Genomic DNA, 12,394 nt, shown 5'->3' with positions numbered 1-12,394 from the left:
AAGTAGGCTTCTTTATCCTGGAGCTGCTGGATTAAATTTTCACAAAAATGTTTCTACAGTTTTAGCAAAATTCACTCCATTTGACTGTGAGTAACTTTAAAGATGCTTTGCAAGTAGATGAGCTTTGAAGTCTGTAACTTTATTTTGTTTCAGCAAGTAAAAACGGACAGCACAAATCATTAGAATACTAAAACTAGCATCGGATGCGGTGACACAAGTAAACTGAAAATGAATCGGTGTAAAACTATTGCATTCATTAAACTGTATGTACTTCTGTCCCTCAGAAAAAGAATGGGGGAAATTCCAGACTTTTCAAAACAGCGTAGGGGCCCCAGGTTTTTTACTCTAAGCACAGCTCTCGTTTCTGTCTTTTGGTGTCCATATCAGATGGTCTTCTGGGAGAAACGTTGAGCCAACTTCTCACTGATAGCATCAGATTGCATCAGTCTAGCATCCTGGGAGCTCAGAGGCTGAGAAACCACATCAGATTCTTTATTGCGCTTTTACTGAGGATGTTCTGCAGGGGGGAACAGCTTCTATGTAAGAGATGAGATGTTATCTGTATCTAATAAACTTATGAAGGAATACCAGGAATGCAAAAAGATCCCAGCAGAATCATGAAGAGATAAGCAGGGTCACTTTAGCTGACAGTGGACATACTGTTTAATCTGATCAATGTGTTGAACTCTTTTGTTAGAGCAGCTTACCCGAGACATAGCCAAGGATCGGTGCGAGGGTGTCAAACTGTTTATCATGCTTCCCTCTCTCCTCTGGAGTGATGGCCCAAACGCTGGAACCGCCTGAAAGAAAATATAGGAGCAAAAAGGGGCTGAAAACTTGTCACAGAGTATTAGATCCTGTGGCAGTTCTTTACTACATCATTTCTCATGATGCTATTCTCATGAAAGTGGCTTTAGTAGAAACAATACTCTAATTGTTGCTTTTGTGCCAGATAAACTCAATTAGATCATTTTAAACATATGGTTAAAATCCTGTGATATCCTAGTTTATCATGTATAATACACGAAAAGAGCTGACAAGACATTTTTTGTGCATATGTTGTTCAATATCTGAACAAAACCAGAATAAACAATAAAAAGCTACCAGCTTTGATTTAATAAAATATACGATTACAATATAAACTTGGTCAGGCATGAGAGCTGAAGTCCATGTAAGTTATTCAATCAAAATCATAACAACAACAATGACTCTTTATCAAAAAGTCACACAGATTTCAACTAAGGTGGGTCTGTCTCAGTCATTGTGTCCTTGGCAAAACATTTCACCCACTTTGGCTGCTGGTGGTAGTCAGAGGGCCCAGTGGCGCCTCTGTCAGACTGTCCCAGAGCAGCTGTGGCCACAGTCCTGTCGCTTACCACCATCAGTGCATGAGTGTGACTGGATGTAGTGTGAAGCGCTTTGATAAAGCCTTGTATAGCGCTTTATCTGGACTTGGTAAAACGCTATACAAGGACCATAAGCAACCAAAAGCCAGTGATAAACCTTCAAAAAGCTGAAATGATAGCACCGACTTCATCGCGCACGCAGAACTCAATTTGCCATTCCATAATGCATTCATAATTTGTATTCCAAATGGAACCTCAGCAAACTTTCAACTGAAGATTATTAATTTATAAAAGTGTCGACGCAGCTCCTATTCACTCCACTCACTCTTCTCTCACTGAAACATCCTGCCTTGAGTATGTATTAACGCAAATGTAAATTATAACACCAGTTCACATTTATCCTTGAGAAAATATTTCACTATTGTTTTCTGCGAGAATAATACAATATATCACAAAAACAAAATGTTCATGCCGGGTGACAGATTTCAACTGACTGGGAGACAAGCAGACAAGGACAGATACAGTGTTACAGTCATAGCCCTGAAAATGCGTTTAAATGTACTTTGTGTTCAAAGTACACCGAAAGCTGTGGCCGTAACATCACAAAATGTACAATTTTTTAAAAAGGGTGTGAATAATCCTTTAAGGTGTTGTAAGACTTGTGGGGAAAAGTCTTTACAAAGCAGAGAAAACTCTAGCAAAGCAATGCAAACTGCTACTTTGTCAAACAGCAGAAAAACGAACATTGGTGATGCAACAGATACAACTCATTAAGAAATATTAATTATAATTGAATCATTACATCAACTGAAAAATGAATGAAGCACTAATATGGGACAGCTAAAAAAAGAACTGCTCAATCTGAGCTGGCTTCTCAAACCTTTCATCCTTTGCTGCTCAACAGATGGGCTGTCCTGATGCCAAAACGCTGCTGCCATGGTGATCGCAGATTGCAAACAAAATGAGTACATTTCAGCTGAAACTGTGTGCAGCATTTGCAAGAAAATAAAAATAAACAGTCAAGGTTGTGACTAATTCTGATGAAGTGTTTCATATTGAAACAGTTTTTAACCTGTGTTCCTTCTTTTCTGATACTAGACTGCAGAGAGTTCAGAATATCACACGTTTTACCAACAGAATGGATCAACTGGCAAAACATGAGCTTCTCATCTTAAACACTGAATTCAGGAGACACTAATCTTTCTTTTATTCTGCTTTCAGACGTAATTATGCCAGATTATTATTAATTTGTCCTATGCATAGTAACATACATTCAAGGGGCAATGGGTAGCCGATATTGTATATTGATCATCAAGGTCCTTCATATGTTTCACCAAGGAAATATAATTTTAAAAAAAATTATGCAATGGCAATTAAATATAAGAGACATTGCACGCAATATATTTCTTTATCAATACTTGCAAATAAAAGTATCATTGATGGTTTTGGTGACCTTTTAGCAGCAGTGGATAAAAAGTTACCTCTAAGTGTTTTTTAAGAAAACATATAATTGCAATAACATTATCAACTGCAATTAAGTTGCATTTCTGTCACTAATCTCTTTCTTTTCCAACGCTACAGTGTCCACATCTAAAGCTCTCTTTGAGCTTTAGTTTCACGGGCACAACGGAGCAGCGACCGAAGAGGCTGAATATATCATCAGTGTACAGAGATTGATACTTTTACCGAGCAAATACAGCGTCCAAGCGGTCCTTTGGGATTGCAGTGTCACACACTATGACCTTAGGCTGATAATTTTGATGTGCCAGCTATGTGCGAGAAAAAAATATGTTTCTTTCATCTTAGATAAGAAGAACAGAAGCATATCTGCAGAGATTTGGTGTCCAGGCTGTAATTTACTCTGAAAACTCAGGAAATGCCACCCTGCCCATGATGGAACTTCCACCCTGGCAACAAACCCAAACAATCTACAAGACTGTGCCAGCTATACACAGAGTTGGACGGGTGTAGCACTTCAGAAATCTGGAATTTAATAGCAGCAGAAAAAGCAGCCAAAAAAAATGTTGTGAGCAAAAAGCAGACAACTTATCCACAATCTGGTATTTCTGTCTAAACAAGCTGCCCTAAACCGCAACAGCAACAGCTGTTCAGGTGTGCCTTTTTTTTACTCCTCCCCGACAAAGCTGATGCTATGGCAACTCAAAGAGACTGGCCTACATTTGGCATCTTCAGCAAAACGCCGCTGTAGACAATAAGAAAGTAATTAATCTCAGAGAAAGATGTGAGTATTCTTCACATTGTCTCGATGGCTGCACCAGCCCCCCGTTTGAAGCTATTGCAAATGAAAGGACATTCAGCACAGGGCCACTGGGACATGCAGCTAGCATGGCCACATCCACAGACTGTCAGTCGCCGTGCTGCATGTATCAGAGCGGGCCTGATGCTCTGTGAGTAACTGGGACAGTGAAAAGCTTCAAAAGAGGCCACTACGGATTGACATTTGTGCTGCTGGAGACCTATAGATGTTCTATGGAAGGCCACATGAAAACATGCCACATTTATGCATTGCTGCTGTAATAAATCCAGCACAGAGAGAAAGACTCACTGACACGTGTGTCTGATTTCTAGCAGATAATGTCATTGAATTAACGTTCACATTATTGCTCACAAATTAATACTTGTGACAAAACAAAACAAAACAAGACAAAAAAACAATGAGAATACAATGCACCTTTTTCTGTTGTTAAAGCAGATGCTCTCAGTAGACAGAGAGCATCTGTGAAAAGCTATTTAGACTTTTTGCCATTAAATTTAGGTCTGGACTTTGACTGGACCAACCCAAAACATGTTTTGGTCTAAACCAGGCGTTAGAAGCACTCACAGTAACTTTGTATAACCGACACAAAAACAGCAATTCAAGACTGACACAAATCCGGTTTGTCAGAACAAGTGACTAATGCAATTTCAAATTTTGACATTTTTAAAATTGAGTATGATCCAAAGTATTTGTCTTGTACTAACCACTTTTATCGCTTTTATTTGATATTACTGTAAATAGCTCCAGAAACACCCAGTGAGTGTTTCTGGAACGTCCAGGATTAAACTTCACTCATCTTCCCAGCTTTGTCCACATTTTTGTTGTGCCCTCCTGCACATCCAGGCTTCTACAAGCTGAACATAAAACACAGAACAAAAAGGTTGCTTTTGTTTGATCAAAACATGTCTCTCTTGTAAATGAGATGTTAGATCTCAATGAGACAACTTGTATGAAGAAAGATAAATGAATAAATAGACTTTTTATAATCAATCTTTAAAGGAGGGCAGATTTGTGGAGTTGCACATTCACCTTAAATGGGTCATCAACTTAGACCCTGACCTCTTGACTAATGTTCTCTAACAAACCTCTGAGGCCTTCACACAACTGTATTCATGCAAAACTTAACCAGATAGTCTCCATTTTCCTCTATTTTACTTTTGTTAACTTCTGAAGGCACTTGGTTTTATATTTCTGGAATTTCACAGACACTTTTGTAAAGTTAAAGCACCAATGTAAACACATATAGGATGGCTTCTATAGCAACAACACTTGAGCTGAATTTAAAACACCTGCGCTGCATCTCGCCTCCACAGCAGCTGCTGCACTGAGACTCTGCCTTCTGACTTTTTCCTTTGTTGGCCTGTGTTCTGTTGTCTAGTTACAGTAATGTCCTCACTTAGGAGACACTCGAGTCTGTCCCCGGAGTGCACCGCTACTGTCTATGGAGAACACAGCAAGGCTTTCCTCAATATTTACATATCAAACACTTCACCTGAGACTCATCGGTTTATGTTCCAGATGGTGGATCAATAGTCTCTGCACACTGCAGCATTTTAGATACCCAAGTTACCTTTGCATGTGTGTGTGTGTGTGTGTGTGTGTGTGTGGTTGTGTGTGCGTGTGTGTGTGTGTGTGTGTGTGCGTGTGTGTGTGTGTGTTTTAAAGGCTTGCTGCATACTGTCCACGTGGTTGAAGAATTGACTTTGAGAAACTGCTTCAGTGGGAGCACAGAAAATGCAAACTGCTTTTCTTTCCTTCCTGGGCTATTTCACGGAATGGGAAATAACAGTAATAATAGTGTGAGGGAAACTAAGTTTTACATGTTTTTTTTCCCAATATTTAGCAACTGAGATGATAATCAGTCTAAAAAAATATTAGGTCATGTCTACAGACAACAAAACAAAGGTTTCAGTCCTGGGAATAGAGACCAAAAATTTTTTTTTTACCCAAAAGAAATTAAAGTTTTGTGTTCAAATTGAAAACTTAATGTGGGACCAATTTTATGAATAAAAAATAAAAAATAGAAAAAGGACTTAGTATAAGACCTATAAGACCTTTTGTCCCTGAATGCAGACCAGTATGTACTTAGCCCAGCATAGTACAAAGACAAATGATTGTTACTGTCAGAACATCAATGAACTATTTTATCTTGATGACTTGATCGATAAATAAACAATCATAATGTTAAAAACAGGCCCTGAAATAACCTCATATCTGTTTCGTGTAATTTTATTTACTTCTGCATTTCTATGTTTTTGTCCAATAGAGATGCACATCATGCACAACCAAGATTTTAAACTGTGTCCTCACCATTCATGGCTGCAGGTGGAAGGCTCCCAGCAGAGAGGGAGGTCCTCTACTCAGTTGGCTAGCTATCAGACATCTGCAGAAAGACAGAGATCAGAGTGTGATTGTGTGAGTCACAAAGTAACGGAAGTGTAGGAATCTGTTTGGCGTGAATGAAGGAAAAAAAATTTGAAAAAGGGGGGAGGAAAAAAGTAAGACAAAACCAATCACTTTCCAGAAATGTAATGGAAAAACAGCAAATGGCTAATAAGAATTATACCAGAATGCCAATAAGGATAATGACATACAGACAGATGGGAAGGGGAGAGAGAAAACAGAGACAGATGACGTCAACAGAAGGCAGGCTGCTGAAGTGATGGTGTGTGACAAACAGGATGCTTTGGTTAGTGTGTGTGTGTTATTTATTTTATTTTCCTTGTTTTGACAGATGTGGCTTCAGCAAACAATAAAAACAAAGAAACAAACAAACAAAAAAACTAGTAAGCACCAACTTCTTAGAAGGAGATGAAGATGATTCAATTTGCCTCACATGGGTTGCATCTAATACCTCAAAAATCCACTTATTTCCTGGTTGTATTAGATTTTAGATAAAGGCCAACCACTCATTTTCTGCTAAACTAACGTTAACAATTGATAATTTGATAAATCGGTAGAGAAGTGAAAAAAAAGCACAAAATCCATAAGAAGCATCAAGATATGTCAACGATTTAAAAGATCACAGTTCAAAAAACCGAGCAAACTTCCCCTCATCCGGCTCATACAGCTTAATATTTTTATCTCCACCTCCACTGATTACTAAACTGCATTGAGCAACACAGCGATTGTTGAGCATTGCTGGTTAGCAGGCTGAAGAAACCAGGGAGCTCTTGACATATTAAGCCTTTAACATATTAAGCCAGTTATGAAAGAATGTGGACAGTCATCATGTGTGAACTGAAAGGGCACCAAGCATCATGTTAGGTGAGCAGCTGACTGCAGGCTCCAGCAGACAGCCAACTAATGACCCATCTAATAGCTTGTTACTACAACGCCTCCATGAAAACTAAAACAATTTAAAGGGATTTAGTCTGTTTTTGGTTAAGAGTAGGTATAGAAATCTAAACAAAAATGATATATGTGACATATATAATTATATGTTGTACTATTTACTATTTTCCACCAATCTCAATGACTGCAATAAAAACAATGTTTGTTTTCAACTGTTATGTAAATACAAAGACACTAGGAAACGGCACAAACTTTTACCATCACATCTCAAACTTGCTTGTGCCTAAAGGCAACATCAAGAAAGTTACATATTTCCTGATGATTGTCTGCTGCTCTGTTTGCTATTATGAAGCAAACAGAGCTGACGCTGACCTTCATTCTCCGTGATTTGCAAAGGATAGTTTCACTGTAAAATAAGGAAAATGTTTTATAAATCCAAATTTTGATCTGATAAGATCAAAAAAGTAAGATGAAAATGGATAAGAAGTATTTGTACAGAAACAGAGAGAAAAAGCTCTTAAATGTTTCAAATTACCTTTTTTTCCCCCGTTGCAAACACTTTAGAATGACAACTCATTCTCAGTAAAACTAGAAACAACAACTAACACTTGGGGTTGGGAAGTGAATAAAATTTAACATCAAAACTGCCAGATCAAAGTTTTTCAAAACTTCAGTCCTGAAGGAGTTGACAGCAATGAATTTGGTTTACCCCAAACCCTTGTGGTTGAGACCCAACTAGTTTGAAAATCGCAATCACTGTTTATGTTTGGAAGAAGAATGAGAATCGTTTTATTTGAACATAAAATAAAATAAAATAAAACCTCTGCTGTCGAATTCAAATGGATTTGGTTTTGGTTTTTAATGATGCGACAAATTTAAGTAAGCTCGTTCTTTTTTTAAGGCTGCACGTACAGAACCATTGCTATGACTCTTTGCGCTACAAGCTGCCAGTCTGTCAGAAGAAAATATTTGGGCTGGTTAGCAGCAGAGAGAAGCTGCTGTAATAACAGAGCGTCATCACTGTGACGTAATGGAGAGAGGTGTTTATGTGGATACAGAGGGTGAGGAGAAGCCACTGGATAATAAGGAGTCTTATTTTCAAGGAAAACATTACCTGAGGCACTGAGTTAAATGTAGCTAACTACTGACTGACAGCCAGACAGTGCTGGTTACCTCTATTGCTCTCATTATGCAGAGCTCAGGAAATATTTCTAAAACTGTTAAGCTAAGCAGAGGTTTAGACTCAAGTGGTTAGAATGAAACTGTCTGAATGTTACTAAAGTAAAGAAATGTCCTTATGAAGCCTGTAGCAGAAACCAATGTGGATTCACGGCTGCAGAAACTGCAGCTTATATTTACAAAGCTCTCTCAGGAGAAAATTGCCACAACTGATAAAAATGATAAAGTCCTCCAAAGTTCAGATTCAAACATTTAATCTTTTCCTTCCAAGAAATTCAGGTTTATTCTTCAGCGATTGAACAGGATCCCCCTCCCCCAATTTAGAAGAGAAACTGAGATTTTCCCTTTTGTTTGCTTCTATTTGCTGATTTGTCTTTCCTGTTTTTTAATGTATGACTACAGGGGACACTGTGATTATTTCGTAATGTAAAATACTGTCTGTACATGCCAGCTCTGCCACTTACTTAAGAGCACTAAACCACCCATTGTGGCATCTGTCCCTGCATGCTCCTGATTTAATTTATGGAGTAATTCATGGGCAAACCTGTTCATGGCATAAGAGAAGGCACAGACAGTTTCAAAATAAAATTCTAAAAATAAATTAGAAGCATCAGAGAACACAAACCTTTTAAGCTTTTCTAATTAATTCAGGAAACATTCCCAATTCAGACTTTTTTTTTTTGTAAGAATGACTTCAGAGTTTGGGATATACAATTGAAATCAAGTTGTTCTATTTCCTCCAGTCTATAATGGTGCACCACTATGTTGCTTGATCATTGGGGCTCAACATTACAAAATTACGTGATTGTCACACTGTTGGTAAACATTGTTATGATTTTGAAACATTTTAATCTATGTGAGGTGTGTATATTTACTGCAGCGAGTGCAATAGGCTAAATATGACACTTAATATATAAGCCAACAATTCTTGCATTCCAGACAACTTCTGTGGCATCAATGATGCACACACTGACACACACACATAATATTAGACTAAGATGCAGTTTGGAAATAATTTTCCAAACTTTACTTTTGTAAAGCACGGCACATATAATGGAGGTAAAAAAAAATTTCCTGGCTGTGCTGTTTATGTGTGCCTTTAACTGTCATATGCAAACACGTGTAGTATTTAGTGGACACTTATCCGCCCTCATGCACAAACACTTGAATGTCTTGAAGTGTGTGAGGCATATTACCTCCTGTTGGCTATGGAAGACAGCCTTCACTGTTTAAACAGGACATATCCTGGATAGATCCAATAATGAATCAACAAAAGGAGACAAAGACACCCTTTATATCAACAGAAAGTGTGTTTTTTATATATATATATATAATATATATATATATATATATATATATATATATATATTATATATATATATATATATATATATATATATATATATAAATAAACAATTTCCTAGCTGGATTTGAGGCATTGGGTTTATCAAAAGAGGGATAGTGGATTTGTTTCCTGACCCATCACACAGAGGTCACGAACGAATCAAAGATCCTTTCACTCTAACCAGCATGCTGATTGACACCTGTGTGCACCACTCCAGGCTAGATGAATGTGGCATATCAATGCTTCGGCCTGTGTGCACAAGTGTGTCCAACACACCCTGCAAGCACAGAAGAGGGGCCTGTACTGGCTGACACAGTCCAGGAAGCCTTGCGGAACCGTGGAAATAAAGACCCCAGTGTGTATGTGTGTGCGTGGAGCTGCGCGTGTGTGTGTGAGTGTAAGCACTGTGTGTTTTGCCAGTTCACAAGAGCAGACGGATGCACAGACACACAGGCATATACGTCTTCCTCTGTTCTGGTAAAATCGAGGACGTTTCTGCTAGGACACTCATTCATATCTTTATGTCACAGTCACAGGTCAACTCAATAAATAACTGTGGTCTCTTTAACACAAGATTCTCCATCCCCCAATACACAAATAACAGTATGACCTACCTCAGCAGTGTTTCTATGTTGTTTTTATTTTGTTTTGTTGCCTTAATATTAAGGTCAAATTAACTGGTATTTATGTCCATATATATTTAAGAAAATGTCAGAAAAAAAATGACACTGAAAGTCCTTTTCTGGCCACTTGTATGACCACAGTAAATGGACATGTGTATGACCTCTTGCTAAAAATCTGAATCCCTTCTTCCACATTTTGTCACATTACAATCACAAACATCAACTGGGTTTCACTGAAATGTTATGTGGTGGAAAAACACAAAGATGTTTGTGAAAAGGAACAAAAATGGTAGGTTGTTTTCAAGCTTTTTGAACAGATAATGAAAAGTGTGACCTTAATTCATGTCTAGTCTCTGATACTCATAAATTAAATGCAGAGTAATCATTTACCATCATCTGAAAATATTAAGAGCGTCATGCAGGTTATAAGACATGCCAGTCCATCAACACTGTCTGGCCAGGGCAAGGAGACAAATCTTTTTCCCAGTAAAACACGGCGGTAGCAGCAGCATGCTGAGGAGGTGATTTTCTTCAACAATGACACGTAAGTTGTTTAGAGTTGAAGGTTAGATGGTGTGAGATCATTTCAGGGCAATCATACAGCCAGAACTAGAATTGCATGATTAAGATTAAAGTGTATTTATGTTTTGCATAAAGTGCAGTTGAGAATTTGTGGCCCAGAAAAGGCAATGTTCACAGATTCAATCTTACCGAGCTGAAGCTTTTACGAAAGATGAAAGAGAGTTGTTTCAGTGTTCCTATGTGTAAAGCCACTGGAGACTTGCAGCTGTAAATGGTTTTGTTAAGTTTTGACATAGAGGGCCTAAATACAAATGGGGAGGGGAAAAAAAACTGCAGAAAACAATCCAGTTATCCAGTTCACAATATCGCTCTACTTGTGTTGGCCTGTCACATGTCAGAGTATGACTATTCCTGCAAGGCTCTGTGGTTATGTCATGTCTTGGCAGGTGGATATTTAACAGCCTCAGCTGAGATTGGGCCAGATGTCACAACTGCTGCGGTTTAAATGGACTTTGCCACTTCAGCAAAGCAAACCTCCAAGCAGCAAAAGAACCGGTGCGCACACACACACGCACTCAAGACACACTGTAAGCTATCTCTATAATTCGTCTCCTCCACTGCGGTGAATGAACACATGCCTACCTGAACAGCTTAATTTGTTCCAGTTGTCACGTTCGGTATTGAAAATGGGCTCTCATCTGAAGACAAGCTTACCTGTCAGGTGCTGCAAAGGGACACAGCAGTAAGATAATAAATACACCTGCCGCACTTAAAAAAACAAAAAAACAACACACACAGGCTATGCTTCAGCTGTATTTTCCCTCCTTTATAAATCTGGATTTAATGATACACCATTCACTAACCAGGTCACTGTTAACCTCCAGGATGGATTATTAACCTCTAGAATGAGATGTGTTGTCTTCAAACAGTGATGTCATGTGACAAGACATCTCAAGACAATTAGTAGAAAATCACTTACACTTATTAATCCTCCTCAGCTCTCGGCAGACAACAAAATTGCGTTTTTGCAGCCAACAGACTATGACTTAGGAAGTTTAATTTTAAGTTTGTCATTTAAAGGAAAATATTATGATTAGTATTATTATTTATTTTTGCAGACATATATGGTGTGTTCCCTTCTCTCAAACGCAGACAATAGGTTGCTTTTCAGGACAGGTTTCATAAAAAGCCACATCTTGTCAGGACGGCAGCCCCACTGCAGCAAATCAACCCGCGGTGTTAAAACGCGTCGCCTCGTCGCCTTTACGCTCCGTATGCCATTTAGTAAAAGCAGGAGACCCCATTTACCTCAAAGGAACTAGGAAATAATTATATACAAAAAATAAATAACATCCACATCACATTCAACTAATTGGAAGAGGTGCTACGTTATATGGTGTTTTCCATAATCTTTCCCCCACCCCTTTTTTTGTGAGCATGAAAATGATGTTTAATAATTTACCTGTTGCGGTGGAATAGCGGCCGGGTCGACATCCAGGCTGACAATCAAAGCTCGTAGAGAAGGAGGAACCGTTCCTGCAGCCGGGGCGGGCGAGGACTGGGAATGGGCGTCTCCAGCTCCGAGTCAAGCTCCCTGGCTTACCCTAAGCATTTCCGTCGGTCTTAGAAAATAAGGTTTATTTTCCGAAAGAAAGAAATAAACTAGGATTTGAATTAAGTTTTTTTTTTACCCAGCAGGCCGATACGGTACGCTACATACTTGGATTGATAAACCACCAGGAAAGTAAATTCAGTTCAATTCGCTTAAAAATACAATTTACTTCAAAGGGTATATGATCGTTTTCCA

General features: G+C 38.5%; 1 protein-coding gene across 6 annotated transcripts in view; it reads right to left on the bottom strand.

Annotated features, from left to right (window-relative positions):
• Nucleotides 1-12,137, bottom strand: part of itsn2a (intersectin 2a) — a 34,091-nt gene extending 21,954 nt beyond the window's left edge. For 5 of the 6 annotated variants that reach the window (XM_055044306.1, XM_055044308.1, XM_055044309.1 and 2 more), the window contains exons 1-3: nt 12,050-12,137; nt 5,935-6,007; nt 708-800 (exon numbers count right to left, since the gene is read on the bottom strand). In XM_055044306.1, the coding sequence (XP_054900281.1) occupies nt 708-800; nt 5,935-5,941 (100 nt within the window). In that variant the 5' untranslated portion in view covers nt 5,942-6,007; nt 12,050-12,137. Of the gene's footprint in view, nt 1-707; nt 801-5,934; nt 6,008-11,229; nt 11,312-12,049 lie in introns of all 6 variants that reach the window. The other variant, XM_055044307.1, reaches the window with a different exon arrangement.
• Between the last annotated feature and the right edge of the window lie 257 nt (nt 12,138-12,394).

Source organism: Poeciliopsis prolifica, unplaced genomic scaffold, assembly GCF_027474105.1.
Source record: "Poeciliopsis prolifica strain line A6 unplaced genomic scaffold, Auburn_PproV2 SCAFFOLD020, whole genome shotgun sequence".
Taxonomy (NCBI): Eukaryota; Metazoa; Chordata; class Actinopteri; order Cyprinodontiformes; family Poeciliidae; genus Poeciliopsis; species Poeciliopsis prolifica.
The sequence above is the reverse complement of the archived record's forward strand: the minus strand, read 5'-3'. Positions and strand labels throughout refer to the sequence as shown.